General features: G+C 38.2%; 2 protein-coding genes across 4 annotated transcripts; one reads left to right on the forward strand and one right to left on the reverse strand.

Moving 5' to 3' along the window:
• Nucleotides 1-1233: 1233 nt before the first annotated feature.
• LOC122842254 (isocitrate dehydrogenase [NADP], mitochondrial-like) lies at nt 1234-9358 on the reverse strand. 2 transcript variants are annotated; one of them, XM_044135973.1, is made up of 12 exons: nt 9234-9358; nt 8077-8360; nt 5973-6064; nt 5685-5850; nt 4973-5133; nt 4733-4876; nt 4497-4633; nt 4209-4360; nt 4005-4117; nt 2851-2948; nt 2676-2768; nt 1234-2582 (listed from the first exon to the last, which is right to left on the reverse strand). In XM_044135973.1, the coding sequence occupies exons 2-12, from the start codon at nt 8195-8197 to the stop codon at nt 2498-2500; spliced, it is 1362 nt and encodes a 453-aa protein (XP_043991908.1). In that variant the 5' UTR covers nt 8198-8360; nt 9234-9358; the 3' UTR covers nt 1234-2497. The 2 variants fall into 2 exon arrangements, with proteins under 2 accessions (XP_043991908.1, XP_043991898.1); XM_044135963.1 differs by lacking the exon at nt 9234-9358 and having other exon boundaries at nt 8077-8436.
• A 25-nt stretch (nt 9359-9383) lies between these two features.
• On the forward strand, nt 9384-14759 carry mrpl46 (mitochondrial ribosomal protein L46). 2 transcript variants are annotated; one of them, XM_044135986.1, is made up of 4 exons: nt 9384-9959; nt 10223-10421; nt 10683-10853; nt 14398-14759. In XM_044135986.1, the coding sequence occupies exons 1-4, from the start codon at nt 9699-9701 to the stop codon at nt 14643-14645; spliced, it is 879 nt and encodes a 292-aa protein (XP_043991921.1). In that variant the 5' UTR covers nt 9384-9698; the 3' UTR covers nt 14646-14759. The 2 variants fall into 2 exon arrangements, with proteins under 2 accessions (XP_043991921.1, XP_043991930.1); XM_044135995.1 differs by having other exon boundaries at nt 14401-14759.
• Nucleotides 14760-16953: the final 2194 nt, after the last annotated feature.

A 16953-nucleotide genomic window follows, 5' to 3' on the forward strand; every position in this document is an offset into this window, starting at 1 on the left:
GATTTTGCGTCACTGGTAGGGTTATTTTAACTCGGAAATGTTTCGTGGACGCAAGAATTAGTTTCAGGACTAATTCTACGGCTGCGTTCATTTTTTTTTCAAGACATTCAAATATCTTTGGATATTTTGGGAAAATATTCAGAAAAAACAAAAACAAAGTAGGTGGTGCACAATCAGATCCAGTTTATATAGAGCTATCAATAGATCTAACTAAAACAGCATGAAAACCTGGAAGAATATTTAAATTTAACCAACATTATGAATAGTAACATCGCTCTTATATACTCATAAGTGAGAATAGTGTTGAATCTTGTGACATTTCTGACTTAAGTACGTTGTTCCAAAAATATTTTTATGTCTAAATTCTATAGTTTTTCATACTTTTTTAGAGTTTAGTGTATTTCTAGAGTATTTATATAGAACTTCACATTGAATTTATTACATCTATTTCTAAAGAAGTTAGGTTTTAAATAAGAATTTTTTTAAAAAGCCTCAAAATTGAAATTTCCCTGGCCGATGCCAATTTTAAGTTTACGCCGATGTAAAGTATTGGTCCCTATTTTGCATTAGATTTTTTTTAGTAACTCAAAAAAAGTTAAAGTACATGCGCTTATGGAGCAGAAATCAGTCTTAATTTTGATTCATTAGTACAAACGTCCTCCTGTAAAAGACCAAAAATTGTCACATTTAAAATGATTTCTAGCACCAAAAACTAAACAAATGTCCAACTAAAAACAAAATAAGCTTAATGTGATTTTTATTTGTACGTCTTGTAGTGACAATGAATATTACAGTAGAAAAGCGCTCTCTAAACGTTTGTAGAGCCGAAACAAAAGAAAGCCATGTTTTCTGTTTTCTTGTTCTGTAAAAAAACAGATATTCAAATGAACAGGAACAGCATCAGTGAAAATGGATCGGTCCAAGTTTAACAAATGGGTGAACCCAGGTCTAAACGCTCCTTACTGTGAAATCACAATGAAGGCCAAAAAGCTTGATTCATGAAATATGAATACTTTGTGGTTCACTTCAGATTTTCTACTCAAGAAAATTAAATGGATGAAAATCTCAAGCAAAATAATAAGTTTCTATCTGCTTTAACTAGTTAAGAGGACGACCACATTTTAGACACCTACAGCTCAGAGAACAAGAAAGAAAAAAAATAGTTTTATTAACGTTAACAGAGCTGGTCGATAGAAAATTGGTTAGATTGGTTCCCAGACTATGGCTGATTGATTGGTGTTCTTTTATTAAAAAAAAAAAAAAAAAAAAAGACTTTCAGTGGCTAAATACAACAATCCAATAATGAACATGGAATAATGTGTGATAATAAAAATATTTTTCATATTCTTCTAGTCCCTAAATAGAATTCCATATTTTTCCAGACTACATGGGAACAGGTGAGGTATTTAACTTCAGTGTTTTTATCCCCAATGTTTAGACAGGTTGGATGATGAACCTTTGTGATACGCCTTGCCATCTCCGTCATTCACTGTTTATGTCCTCTTCCAGGTTGCTTTTGATCTTTTTAATGGAGGCTTTGCGTTCTCTATCCTTCCTTAGAAAGTATTTTCCAAGAGACAATTGATCATTTATCTCAAAATTGCCCTTAAAGGTTGTAAACGATTGGATGGAGTTCAGGATCCTCCATGGGGGAACATTCTGGGAGGAGAAAATTAAACATTTGGAAATGAAGGTCGTCCAAATGCTCGTTTCTATTCATTTTTGATGCAGGCGTTTCATTTCCTTTGACATCTAATTTAAGACAAGGGGACCGTCCTATCTCCGAGTCAGCAGTTGTTTTGAACTTTTAGAGACGCGTCGGCTCCAAATGACTAAAATGAACTGAAATGGGAAAAAAAAAAAGTTGGTTTCATATCTGAGAAGTGCGCTGGCCTTACATTTGGAAGTCTGTAGCGACAGCCTTGAAGGAACCACATCTAATTCAAATTATATGAAGAACAGGCAAGAGTCAGTGATTTAAGGTACCCATGTATTCTGCTTTACTAGCATTGGTATTAATCTGCTTCTGATGGTTCACCAGCTTCGTAATGTCGACATCTGCTGGTGAAACACTGCATCTGCAACTTGTCAAATTTTCTGTATGCATGTCTGAGATACTTTTGCCCCAATAATCCGGATAAGAGAAAAAGGAGACGCAACACCATTTTGTTCTTAACGTTTTTTTTATATTGATGTTGATACTGCATACATAGTTCAGACTTGCACTCTGCTCTGACACAACCACTGGTTCAATAAGCCTGAAACTTTCCTGTCAAAGTCAGTGTTAGTTAACATTAACCTTCATTTCTAGTGCAGCCTTATCTGCTTTATACAGTATAAAAGCATTTAAAGCTGGAAGAGTGCGGGCACTGAGCAGAAAGTAAAATAAAAGGCACAATTATTTATCAAAAATATACAATCCATTCATATACAAAGATTCATACAGCAAAAAGGTAAAAATATGGAGAACTCTTCAAAATCAGATGACATCCTCTGTTTACTTTGCCAGAGCTTTGTCCAGGTTGTTTTTAATGGCATCCAGGAAGTCAGTTGTGTTGACGTAGTGTTCGTTCAGCTTGACACTGTATATAGTTTTTAAAAAATGTGATCATAAGGACAATAAATAAAGTTTACCAACACGCACTCTTGCAAAAAAAATGAAAATTCAAACTCACTTAGCCAAGCCGTGGATGCAGCCTGCGAGGTCTTTGGTCATCACTCCGCTCTCCACCGTTTCCACACACACCTTCTCTAACGTCTGACAGAACCTTAGGAGCAAAGATGTGGTTTGTAGAAAACTGTGGAGGTGCACAGTTACATGAAGATGAGCATAGGGGGAAAACGGCATACTTTATTAAATCTTTGTTTCCATCCAGTTTTCCTCTGTGTTCTAGTCCTCTAGTCCAGGCAAAGATGCTAGCGATGGGATTGGTACTGGTCGGTTTGCCCTACAAAGAAAAACAGTACGATACAAGATGGCATTAGCTTAAGAAACCATCTGTTTACATACTGTTGTAACACATGCTAAACGTTTTCTCCCACTCGTACTGTTGTGACATGACGTAAATGTCTTTGCAAAGGTTTCCTTCAAAGTCAATGACTTGGGTCAAAAATTCAGGGTTTCCTTCCACAGGCTTCTCCCAATATTTTGCTGGACTTTTTGCCCATTCCTCCTGGTGGAACTGAACCAGGTTGGTAGACCGCCTTGTTCACGTGTTTTCATTGAGATTGATACCTGGGCTTTGCGATGGCCACTCTTGTATCTGATTTTATTGTCCTTAAGCGACATTGTAACAGCCCAAGGGGCAAATGACTAGCTACTCACTTACTCCCACGTTTCCCACCGATCTGCGTATCGGTGGATAAATGTGTGCTCGAATGGGTGAAAGTGACTAGTGTAAAGCACTTTGAGTGGTTATAATTATTGGAAAAACAATAGATAAGTTCAGTCCATTTATCTGTTGGTTACAAACACTGAGAGATGCTGCATTGGGAGATCCAGAAGAATCCATTTTTCTACCCTTCTTCCTAATGTAGTCAGGAGGTTTGGTTCCTCTCCAGCTGCTGCGTTCCGCAGAGGCGGGGTTCACCCTGGACGACGCATGTCAGGGAAATGTCTTGGTAAGAAAAGAAATAAATCTTTGTTCTTGCAACTCAAGAATACAAATTTCTCTTTCCTTGCCAAGTATGTATTGGTCTTCAATATTTCCAGAGAATTCTCTTTCCTTGTGACATCATCCATCTGACAAAGTGTACCAGACCCTCTACGCGTGTTTTTGAGTTTCCCTGATTCCTCCAAATGTAGCAGTGTTCATCATGGCCAAACACTTAACAGTTGTTAGTTAAATATCTCTCATCATTCCAGTGTTTGGACAAATTATTGGCACAATTTTGGCTAGCCCTCTGATTGAATCTAAACAAGATCTGAATGGAAATAAAAAATATTCCAATTTTCTTTCTCCCTACGGTAAAGCCCGTCCATCAGACTGATCCGGAAGCCTTACTATTTGGTGATCTCGGTAGTGCCTGGTGACGGTGCCGTGAGCAGCTTCTGCCTCTATAGTCTTGCCATCAGGACACACCAGCACTGACGTCATCAGACCCAGAGAGCCAAAGCCTTTGTACGTCACACACAGAGAAATAAAAATCGTTGTGAGGAATGAGAAACGGCACTGCATGACTTCATGTTCCTGTTGTAGCACACTGACCCTGAGCCAGGATGTCTGACTGCACGTCGCCGTCATAATTTTTGCAGGCCCAAACAAATCCGCCGCTGGACTTCAAACCCTGGGCCACCATGTCGTCAATGAGTCGGTGCTCGTACCAGATCTTCAGCTTGTCAAACTCGGGCTTGTACGACCTGCAGGAGGACACGGTAAAAAAAATTAAATAAAAATCAGGTAACGATCAGATGCAAAGTGGTTTGGAAAGAAATGCAGGATTTCTACTGACAGAATACTGTCTGTGTTAAAAGTCAGAGGAACTGCTTCTTTTACTTTTCATATATGTCCTCAAAGATGTCTTTGAAACGGCCGTCATAGGCCTTGAGGATGGTGTTCTTGGTGCTCAAATACAGAGGCCATCTCTTCTGGATGGAGTACTGGAAGCAGCTGTGAGCAAAGCCACTGATAGACTGTGTGATGAAGATATCGAAATCATCACAGATCAACAATCAAACACCAAATATCGAGATGAGATTGGCCGCATTTCAGATCCTGCAATGTGCTCTCACCTCATCGGTGTTGTACATTCCCATTCCACAGCCTCCAGCCTGGAAGTCATAGACCTCCCACTCCCGGGGGTCACTTCCGTCCGCTGGAGTGAACACCATTTTGAACTTCCCAGGATTGTCCACAACAAAGTCTGTTGCCCTGTACTGAGAGCATTTCAACATTTTACACATTTAGCTGCTATCCTCCTGAGAAGAAATAATACAAATATCTTTCTTTTTTTTTCTTTTTTTTCCAAACACCTGATCTCCAAAGGCATGCCTGCCAATGGTTATGGGCTGAGTCCAGCCAGGAACGAGGCGGGGAATGTTTTTACACAGGATTGGCTCACGGAAAACCGTGCCACCCAAAATGTTCCTGATGGTGCCATTTGGACTCTTCCACATCTTCTTAAGATGAAACTCTAAAATACGAAAATGCAGTATGTGTTTGAGGATTTAAAAAAAAATTAAATAAAACTTTATCAGAAGCTGCATTTCCATCACAAATGTGCACAAAGCTTTGTCAATATTATGCTGTCGAAAATACGCAATTTCACAATTGCAGTGTTTCCATTAAATACGAAACGCAGTTAAAAATCACCCTTGAATACGTTTATCAGATGAGTCATTAAAAAAACATCCTCCTCCTCCCACTTTTTGTCGTGATCTTTCTCAGCAGTAGTAACATCCGGTTGTGGATTATAAGACTCATGTCATGAGAAAAGTGGTTTCCATTGCGGTTTTTGCAAGATACGCTAATTTCGATACAACCAAAAAAAACCACCTCATCCTAGCGCAAAAACTTTTTATCAAAATACGAGTTTAAAATTTTTTTTTAAATCGCCATGTCTGCATTAAGCAAATGTATTGCGTGATTTCAGTTTGCGCGGTTATATATCGTCAATGGAGATGCAGCTGCACACACATCAAATCTGCCGTTGAGTCAACAACTTAATGACACGTTCAGATTCACCTTCAACTCTCGCCTCGTCAGGCGTGATTGTGGCACACTTGACGGCCACGCTGTATTTCTTCGTAGCCAGAGCCGAGTCGATGGTGACCTGGTCGTCCGTCCGGTCGCGATACGGCAGACCCAGGTCAAAATATTTCAGCTCTACCTCCACATTTGGTAGGATGAGCTAAACAAGGAGTCGGTTTCCCCACATTGGAGTCAAAAGCAACACAGAAAACTCAAAATCACACAGCCTTTAAACAGATTTAATCGAAAAGGTTTGACATCAGTCACTAGAGCAGGCTCTACCTTCTCTTTTATGAACTCCCATATGATGCGGGTCATCTCATCTCCGTCCATCTCCACCACTGGCTGGTCCACTTTGATGCGCTTCGTTGAATCTGAAAAAATTGAAATTGAGAGTTAACGAGGTCTCTCTAAAGGTTCCACTGGTAAAATTGGAGCTTTTTAAAGTTGAAACTTCTATTTAAGACCAATATGAGTTGGTCTCATATTGAACCAACTCTTAAAGACCAACAGATCAAAATGGGACTATTTTATCTTGACTGGTTGCTAATCTGCAGGTCAGACACTGAAAAACTAAAAGATAAATCTAAGAACTTCCACCAGCCCCAGATATATTTGCCCCAATATTCTACCATTTCTGCCCTTTCTACATTTCCTACCTGTAAGCACACCATTTAATACACATCTACTTAAACCATTAAACCATGGCACATCAGTTTATATTCTGTAAAGTATTTTTTATGAATTACAGACATAAAGAGTCAAAAGAAAGTCTCAAATCTCATCAAGTAATTTAATTCTATTGCATATAATTATTTTATTTAAATTTTGTTATACTATATTGAAATTATTATACATTGCAACTCCATAGTTTTTGGAGTTAATTATTTTAAAATAAATAATTACAACTCTACTTTTTTTTAACCTAAATGTATGTATTTATTTTCAATTTTATTTCCTCATATATATATATATATATATATATATATATATATATATATATATATATATATATATATATATATATATATATATATATATATATATATATATATATATATATATATATAATCGGTTTATTTCCATGTTTAATTATTTATTTTCAATTTGATTTCCTCATTTACGTACTTATTTACAGTTTTATTTTCTCATTGATTTACTTACTTATTGTCAATTTTGACAGGATCAGTCCTCCATAACAGTGTCTTCCCACTGACCATTTTCACTCCATAAATGTATCAACTCTGTGACTTTAATAAGCTCAGATAAAGGTTTGGAACATTTGCTTTCATTAATAAATATGGATAATCTTAACCTGCAGTCCAATTTTTAATGTCACTAGGGAAATAAAAAATTTGTTGAAACTGGAATTGGAGAAAAAGTATGAGAGGTGCTCTCCTAATCATGAGCCTTATATTTTGTGATATGTTGTAATAACACCCGAATTCCTTAACCAAAACAATCACGCATGGAAACAATCATCACATTTGTGAAAAGTCAATTTGAGACTATGAACAATTGATCTGAGCCACAGAACTCCAAGTAAAAGTTGTCTAAAGCTACACAAGGACATAGGAAGGGGAAATGGTAGCAAGGGTCAAAGTTTGCACACAGTCAATGGCGCAGCTCATTAGGTTGGTAGTGAAGTTTTATTATTTTATTGAAACTGAGTTTCCCTCAGTTTCAAGAGGGAAACTGAGAATCATAAATCCTCCCTGCCTTTGGGGAGTCCAAATGTCCCTAATGCAGAGAGACATGTAGGAAACATCCTGTGACACCTGTTAGAAATACCGAACAAAAGATGACGACTCACTTAATTTTTTTTAAATAACTCAAACCCAACTCTCAGGGTGTGTACGACAGGTTTTATATGTGAAGCTGTAAACGCGGTCAAGCTATCTCACGCTGTGACCTTAATGTTATATGAGGGCTATGATAGCGTTTATTACACGAGTGGATGAAAAGACAAGGCACGTTGCACTTAATTTAAGTATATAAAAAAAATTATCTTTTACAGTGATTAAAAATATTATATAATTTGACTGTTTCTAAGCACTTGACAGGTTAGTTTTGTTCTTTTTCATTATTAATTATTTCTTTTTCCTAAATAAAGCGATGAATGAACCTATTCAGTGTTAGATAACTGTACGTTAGCAGTCTCTTCGATGTGATTCAGCAATGGCTGGTTGCCAAACAAAAGAAACTTTCTTTTTCTTTTTTCAGAGTCACATTTGGGACCGTTTAAAAAAAAATAAAAATAAAAAATAATCACACAACTGGCACAAATATGTCCACGTGCACTGTAATGCTATGAACGTAAACAACAAGAGCCAACAGCAGCTGTGTATTTTCGAAATATTGGAGTTTCAGTATGAAGCTGACTCACGGTCCCTCTGCTGCTGTCTTTTAATGCAGACGGCAGATGGTGAAAGCGCCGCGGGGCTCGGCGACAGCGGAGCGGCCGCGCTCCTCAGCACGGTGCTCAGAGCTCTCAGGTAACCCGCCATGTTTGGAAGAGGACAGACGTACGGTCACAGACGACGTAGCCGGATCGAAGAGTGTCCGCCTGCATTTAGAAGAACAGGTTCACGCGCACCTGCAGGCGACCTCCCCGGCGGAGCTCCAGTAGTGGCGGAAATAGCTTTGCGTCAAATAGGAAACGTGAAAGCTCTAAAAGCAAACAAAAAGCAAATAAACAGCAGGCCTGACCCAAAATGAATTGCAGTCTGCAAGGTATAACAAAAACAGTGTAAGCAGGAAAGACTTTTTCAATTTTAAAAAATGAGCACATAACCAAAAATTTAATTTAACTGTTTTATATAAACTCACAGAACATTGGATGCCCCTTTTTATTTTATTATTTCTTTCTTCTTCTTCTTTTTTTTTTTTACCATATTGGATTTATGATCCACCTTAAAGTCTCAAAATAATTTTCATGTGAAAATAAATATATAATTATTGTTGCTTGTTGTGCTGTCCTCGCAACTACTGTGTAGACAGCCAGCGAACAACTAATAAAAGGTCTGCAAGGTTTGCATTTGAAGATGTTTTATAAATGGGCATTTTGCAACAACAAAATTCCTACCTAATACACATATCTTAATGCAACGCTCAAAAATTGTGTGTATGTGCTCTACATTTTATCAACTAAAGAAAAAAAACAACACATCGAAGTGTCTTTCAACACTTACTTACAAAGACTACAATTTTCCACGGTACAAAGCCGTACAAAGTACATTCAAAGTGTTCATGATGAGTTGTTAATTTTATGCTAATTGACTAGATTCTTGTTGACGAGGTTACCGGAGAAAAAGATAGCTTGCTGCTAAGAGCCCTCACTCATTCATGTTTCTGCAAATGTCAAAACAGATGAAGCACTAATCAAATTTCAAACCCATAAAATTTTATACATTCTTAGCATGAATTTAGCCATACAATTGCTTGCAATTATGAGTCTACTTACTAACTAAATCAACATAATTTATTTTCACTATTACAGTGTTTGATCGACTGATTTAATTATTATTAATAGTCACCACATACGCCTGTTTTGCCGTCTCTTTTTTCCTATGTCATCATTAGTTTTATGTCTTGAGTAGGTCCATAATAACTAATAAGAAATTCATTTGAAAACCGGAGATGACATTTTTTTCCCCGATTTACTGAGGAGCTGCACTGACTTCCGCTTACCACTGGAGCTCCACCGTTTCTGCAGCTAGATGGCGCTTGGAATTGTGGGTAAATTTGAGAAACTACAACATTCAGGTTCATCAAGGAGGCTCGGAAATATTAACATTTAATTGTTAATATTTGCTTAGAGTCAGAGAGCGCCATAGAACTATGACAGTGATGAATGTATATTAATTGAGAGTATTTTATTTCAAGAAAGACACGACGAAGTTTTAGACTTTATTATTTTCAAAAGGCCAACATTTTGAATTCAGTGGTTTGTCGCGCAACGGCTAACATCCCTTTTTCCCGAACGAACATTGAACCCAACAAAAGAAGATGGCTGCGCCCTGTAGAAAGATGGCGAGTCGGTCCTTCTCTCGGCTTTTGTGTTATTTTAGTAGTACAGCCGTCGGAAGCGGGGCATGTCGCCGGTTTTCCGTCACTCCTATTGACAGGGCGACTCCTCTGGGCAGTACTGCAGCGGACAGAGCGACGTCTCCCTGGTCTCTGATGGCCGCGGTGTGTCTACAGAGGTTACCCGTCATTTCAGCAGACTGCAGTCCGATAGAGCAGCGCTTCAAGCAGATGTTGCAGCAGGTGAGCCGTTGGGGGATCTAAAGACAGAGTTCTGGTTGGAAAAGTGTCCAGGGGATTCTGTGACCTGATGGATGAAGAAGTGACACCTTGTGGAAGATAGGGAAACTACACTTTGATAATGTTCCGTGCACAGGACGTTTTTCCTCTTTTTGTAGGCTATTTCATAGACCACATAGGTTTTTCTTAAATGCGTCGGGGCTTGCGCAGGAAAAAAAAGTCGCATAACATAACAAAAGTAATCTTAAACACAATGTTCACCCCAGATGGAGCTGGAGAAAAGCCTGGTGTCGGACCATGAGCTGCGGCTCCTGGAGGACGCGGAGAAGATGAGTCGGAGGCAGGCTGCCGACTATGACTCGGACGAAGAGGATCGGGGTGACCAAGAGATTATGATGACTCAGGACTTGGAGGACACCTGGGAGCAGAGGTTAAAGAACTTCCATCCAGCTCCAAGGGTCAGAGGTCAGTGGAGGCGAGGACTGGTAAAAGTCAGGAAGTCACTTGGGTGTGAACATCTTGGGATGTTCCTGAAAAAAAGAAAAAGTTTGATAATTTATTAACGGAGACAAGGAAGAAAATGAGGTTATGTAAAGAAATTTTACGAGACGGAAGAATTTTTTAATTTTTTTTTCTTTAATAGGAATTTTCCTCCTTGTGACATCATGAAAGTCAGAGTAAAATCTACACGCACGTCTCCCGTCTCTCTCCCTTATTCTTGCTTAGCCGACGTAGACGAGGACCTGAGCTCGGCGCAGCGCTGCCTGGCCGACTCTCTGGTGCTGCTGGCCGAGCAGCAGGTGGGAGCAGAGAAGCTGTGGCTGCTGCCTCAGGCTGCGTGGCAGGAGGGAGAAACGCTGCGACAGACGGCGGAGAGAGCGCTAGACTCCGTGACAGGTACCACAAAGCCACCGCGTCTTTGTTTTTAGGCTGTTAACACCGTCTTTAAAAAGCCTTTTGAGTTTCTCCAACATGTCCCCGAATTCAAAGGGGCAGTATTATGTGAAGTCAATTTTTTTGAGCTTACATCATGATGTTATTCCCTTATCAAACAATAGTTGCCTTGATTCTTTAATGCATGTTTGGGGAAACCCTTTAATCTCCCATGGCAACCACTCAGCTGGGCAAAACGCCTGAGCTTCTGAAACACTTGTAAGATGTTTTTAAAGGGCTGATAGTTTAAGTTTCAGAAAGAGCAGGCGTTTTTTAGTGACAGAGGCTCAATTTCAAGGTGTTAAATTTCTTTAAATTCATATTTGCTATATATTGCGTTTTTATGACAACTTAAGATCACATAGTTACTTGAATGTGCTAAAAAATTATGCTATGTGGCTGGAAGATACATAATACTGCCTCTTTAATCTACTCAATTCTAGTAGTTTGTCCATATTAACGCTTCAGCCGGTGGACGTTCCGACCTAATGCATAATGATTTTATCCACATTTTAATAAAAAATTATTTTTTTTTTGTGTAGAGAGCTTTGTCTCATTGTAAAAGCTAAAATAACGTAAACAGAATTTAAATATTTATAATATGTGTGACTACAGATTATGCAGCTCCTTCATTTCTCTGTAGTAATAATAAGAATATATTTTAGTGTGTTTCTCTTTAACTCCGAGTCATCTTACAGAGCAGAAAAAAAAATACATTTAATCAACAAAACAGTTAATTAAAAGGGCAAATCAGCACATAAGACTTGACAAGAGTTTAAATGTGGGTTTGAAGCGAATAAGCCAGTGTGAGCAGGTGTGTTTCAGAGCTGTGACTCAAATAAGGGGAGAGAATTTATATTCCTAATGACTGGAGGAAGTGAGGCGAGGAGCAGCCTGAAAGCTGCACTCCCCATGGTGAAGAGACGGGCAAAAGGAACAATAAGATGAGCGGCACATGAAGATCTGAGAGAGCGGGAAGCAGTGGCCATGCGAAACTGGTTACATAGATAAGGAGGGCCAACGTTATGAATGCACTTAAAACGTGAGCATTTACATTTTAAAGTTTATCCGTTAGCTTCCATGGGCAACCAGTGAAGCTGTTAAGGAACTGGAGTAAATTGTTTTCTTGAGGGACTTATGAAGTTATGAACCAAGCTGAGCTCTGCAGGAGTTTGAGTTCATGGAGGAACACAGAAGAAGGAAGTAAATGTTTGCAGACCAGGTGATATAATTAATGAGACTGAGCTGAGAGAGTACTCCCATGTGTGACATCCTGAAGGGAAGTTATAAATACTAATGTAGAAACTGTGAAGATTAAATGTGTGTCAGTGTAACATTTCTGTCATATTAAAGTTAAGTTTGAGAAAACCAGTGGAGAACCAATCCAAAAAGGATTATATATATATATATATATATATATATATATATATATATATATATATATATATATATATATATATATATATATATATATATATATATACAGGTGGAAGGGAGGAGTTGGTTTTGGAAGAAATGTAGAGCTGGGTGTCATCTGCAAAACAAAGAAAGTTAATATTACACTTCCAGACTTTGTGGCCAAGAGGGAGTATGGAAATATTGAATAACAGGGGCACTAATACACAACCCTGGGGCCCGTCTACAGAAACAGAAAACAAACGTGCCATACTCTCTCCATTTCCAGATGATAAACAATGCTCTCTGGGATGTCATGTATTGTTTTATAGTTTAACCCTGATTTGAACATCTCCCCCAGACAGGGCTGCTGTATTTCTTGGTCTTGCTGATGTTTTGTTCTCTCTTCTCTAGAGCAGAACAGGCGGAATCTGTTTACAATTGGTGAAGGCAATTGGCTGGACTAGATTTTATTTAAAGGTTTAAAAATAAAAGGGGCTGATTACAAATGCATCCCTTATGATTGGGAGAATATTATCTATAATATATATATATATATATATATATATATATATATATATATATATATATATATATATATATATATATATATATATATATATATATATATATATATATATATATCTTTTACACATACAAAAAATATTTAAAAAAATTAAGTTAAATAAAATACAATTACAACATTTTAGTTAGTCACCGAGAGCAAGCAGAATGTAAGTTACTGCATTCCTACTGCATGTATTTCCTTACAGCTTGATACAATTTTATCAAGAAATTTGTTAAAGATTGATATTTTTTTTAAACACCACACACTTCAGGGTTTTTTTTTCCTTCATTAGGTGGGATTGTGTAAAACCCTGATCAGTAGTCTAAGCTGCAGTAGGTAGAGGACTGCAGAGTCTGAGAAGCCAGGAGAACTAATGTTAGCATTTCAAGTACATGATATATCGCCTTAGACAAGTTATCGAGCTGCAGCTGTACAGAAACAGCGCTTGTGATCTAGTTTACATCATTCTCAGTTTAAGATATCTTATGTGATTTATACATTTATAAATATAGGTATAAAATATATTTATCTTGTTAAAAATATATTATTTCAGAAGTTAAATATTTATCTTGCTGACAATTTAGCAAACTAAATATTTAGCTCTAATCATGTTAGCTTTAGCTCCAAAATTAGTTTGGAGCTAACTTTAACTATGTTAACTAAACATGTAAACATGTAAAATACATGTTTCTTCATGATACGTGTTTTGTTGCCCTGCAGTACTTCAGCAAATTCAGTGTTTAGTTTGTAACAATTCCTGAACAGAAATTCATAATCACTTCTAATTCATCTATTATTACTCATTTTAAATTCTCAGTTCATGTTGACACCATGCTAAAACCTACATGTTTAATTTTAACTCTGTTACAATTAGTTTCAAAGCTGTTTAATAATAAAAAAATAGACTTTTGAATAGAAATGGCCTCTTTTTCAGGTGGCCTGTGCCTGAAGCTCGTCTCAACTCTACAGATCCTTTCTGCTCCTGCTAATACGCTGAATTTTACTTCACACAGTCACGCTATATATTCAGTCTGTCAACAGGTTAAAATCCAGAAGACCGTTTCGGCTGCAAATATTTTCATTGACTCGGTAAAGGTCTTTAACACAACAGAGATTTAAAACAAAAGCTGCAGTTGTTGGCGTGCAGCTGGAGGAAGCCTCTAAGCTGCAAAGTCTACATGCTAATCAGCACTTGACTGACTGCTTTCAACTGCTGTGCAGCTTTTAGCAAGGGCTCACTCCATCAAACACTTTCTATGAAGACCTTGATACTAGAATGTAATGTTTAGTGGAGGGTTTTTAGCTAAAGTGTCTTTCAGTTGATCCATTTTTAATAAATCTGGACTCATATGGACTCTATGACAAGGCGGCGCTGGTGCTTTGAGCCGTCTGGGGATTTGCATGATACAAGATGAGAAATTTGAAAAATGTTGTGCAAACTCGAGCAGCAATCGAGAACAAACGCAAACCAAGCGCAAAGTAGAGCATGATCGATGCCCTTTCCCTCCCTGATCAAACTCCACCTCTGTGTCCTCCCGTCCGCAGCAGCCGGCGTCAAGGCGACTTTCCTCGGCAACGCCCCCTGTGGAGTTTACAAGTACAAACTGCCCAAGGCCGCTCGGACTGAGGGCTCAGTCGGAAGAAAGGTGTTCTTCTTCAAAGCCATCCTGGCCGACGGCGCTCCGGGAAGCGCTCCGACCGCGCCTCTGCTTTGGGTGAAGAAGAGCGAGCTGCAGGAATACCTGAAACCAGCGTACATGACGAAGGTCGACCGCTTCATCCTCAACTTGTGACCAGGGACTTGAAGAATATGCATCAAGCTAACATTGGTACCGTTTGTCGCTGAACTTCATTCGCTGTCAATAAATATTTTGATGTTCAATAAAACATGATTCTGTAAATCTGAAGTTTTGGATGTAATCATTGCCTACAGTAATCAATGGAACAGGTAAGTTTGAACTTTCTCCTTTCCAACTCCTCTGAAGGTCAGGTGTTGGAGGTTTTGTGATGCAAGCCTCTTCCTGTTGTAAAAAAACAAAAAACAAGCTAATAGTACCTTGTTGCAGATGTGTGACTCCTCCCACACAGCAAAAGGGAAGGAGATTGAATGTAGAAGCAATGGTGTCCCCTGGCAAGCAGCAATTGGAAATCTATATTTAATAAAAGACCTTAAAGAACTCAATCCATGTTCAGAAACAAGACCTGGTCAAAGTTAGTAAAAGAAAATACAGAGTCCTGTTGACCAATCAGATGGGTAGCATATGAAGAAAATTTGACCCCAAATGAAACAAATAATACTTTTAAAAAGTGGATTGAAAAGGGCTTGGTAAAATACAATGATTTATATCATAAAGTCTGTCTAAGGTCCTTTCAAGACATTAAAATATGATCTTGATAACAGAGATTTTTTTTTGTTATCTACAAATCCGGCACTATTTAGAAAAAAAACAAATAAAAATGAACCAGACGGAACCTTTGTTGGCTTATTGAACATCTTTCTAAAATGGTATCAATCAACCTCCGTTAATAAATTAACATCCAAAATGTATAATGAACTACAAAACCTGGAGGGAGGGGATACATTATACATTAAGGAGAAATGGGACAAGGAAAGGAACCACCAAATTCACATTGAAGACTGGTTAGACATTTTGAACAACTGCTGGAAATGCACATCATCACTAGCCTACAAGGAATTTGCATGGAAGACTGTTACATGCTTCTTCAAAACACCAGTTCAGAGGGGCAGACAACACGCTGGAGGTTATGTGGGTCGAATCAAACCGGCCACTTTCATATTTTATGGAGCTGTCCTAAACTATGTTCCTACTGGGAGACAATTAAACAAAGCGTGGAGATCGTTATTGGGGTTAATCTTGTTCTAAACTTTGGGACGACCAAACTGTGTAAAGGGATTCAATAAAACATGCATGTTTAATATAATGCTAATTACCAGTAAAAAAGCAATCACTCGAAAATGGATGACTGATAAAACGCCCACACTACAAGACTGGATAAACATCATCCAAGACATTTGCACTGAAACTGGAGCAAGAGAAATTTGAAGAATGTTGGACCCCATGGCGGACTTTCATGGACACCAGATCTAAAACTAACGATAATGAGGTGACGCCCATTGTTCCTTCGGTACTCTGTTCGGACTAGACCGCTTGTTTTACAGTTCGGAAAAGTTATTTCGATGTGATGTTGGTTTGTTCATTCTTTTTCATCCCCATTCTTCTGAGAGGAATTGAGGTTGAGGAGGAGGAAAGAAGGAAATAGAAATGGAACACTAAATACCAGAGACGGGATAATCACACGACAGGGTCTGTGGTACGGATCAATATGACAAACTGATAATCACATGACGTTATGGATCACTATGACAAACTGAATAGATGATTGTATAAGACTGTACCACCTTTTGTGAACAGACGAGATGCACATTCTTCATGTTGTTCCTTCATAAAAATTTGAATGAGAAAAAAAAAAGCAGTACCTTGTTGCTACAGTTATGCACCATAACAACTGACAAAACAAAACAAGGAATAAAGAGTTTTTGTGGGATTTCTCTGCAGTGGGACAATGACAGCTACTTCTGTCAGATGTATCTTCTAAGCAATAAATCAACCAGTAGTAAGCCTCTAGAAGTGATGCGTCACTCATTACTCATCACTTTATTATACAGTTCAGTGTTAAGGTTGTCAGTCGTTCCCTCTTTCAGCAGCAGGTGTTAAAGATTCTGTACCTGCATCAATTTCCTATTATTTTAGGGCTCTTGATATTTCATTTGAGCCATTCTTTTCCCGGGGCCTTTCGAGGAAAACAACCTCCTTAGATTTTCAAACCGGCTAAACAAGTTTGAATTTAATGGTGTAAGCCAAAGAAAGAAGAAGAAAAGAAATTTACGATAAAGTTTCAATATCCGAGAAGAAATGGCGCAAAAACCCCAAAATAAATAGTTGGCAAAATTCTTGAAAACTGCATTTTTCAAAAGTTTATGTGAACAACCAGCTTCTTTAGCAACAGCCTGTTGTGTCTTACGCTCCTTATGGGAGGGGTCAGTAACTCCTGGACATCTGTCCAATCAGCAGTCTTCCT

This window comes from Gambusia affinis, linkage group LG02 (assembly GCF_019740435.1).
Source record: "Gambusia affinis linkage group LG02, SWU_Gaff_1.0, whole genome shotgun sequence".
Classification (NCBI taxonomy): Eukaryota; Metazoa; Chordata; class Actinopteri; order Cyprinodontiformes; family Poeciliidae; genus Gambusia; species Gambusia affinis.

Coding starts and splice junctions, on each gene's coding strand:
- mrpl46 (XM_044135986.1), top strand. CDS start 9,699: ATGGCTGCGCCCTGTAGAAAGATGGCGAGTCGGTCCTTCTCTCGGCTT. Junction 9,960..10,222: donor TCAAGCAGATGTTGCAGCAG/GTGAGCCGTTGG, acceptor TGTTCACCCCAG/ATGGAGCTGGAGAAAAGCCT. Junction 10,422..10,682: donor TCCAGCTCCAAGGGTCAGAG/GTCAGTGGAGGC, acceptor ATTCTTGCTTAG/CCGACGTAGACGAGGACCTG.
- LOC122842254 (XM_044135973.1), bottom strand. CDS start 8,197: ATGGCGGGTTACCTGAGAGCTCTGAGCACCGTGCTGAGGAGCGCGGCC. Junction 2,949..4,004: donor ACTACCGAGATCACCAAATA/GTAAGGCTTCCG, acceptor TTTTCTTTGTAG/GGCAAACCGACCAGTACCAA. Junction 2,583..2,675: donor TGCATCCACGGCTTGGCTAA/GTGAGTTTGAAT, acceptor AACTATATACAG/TGTCAAGCTGAACGAACACT.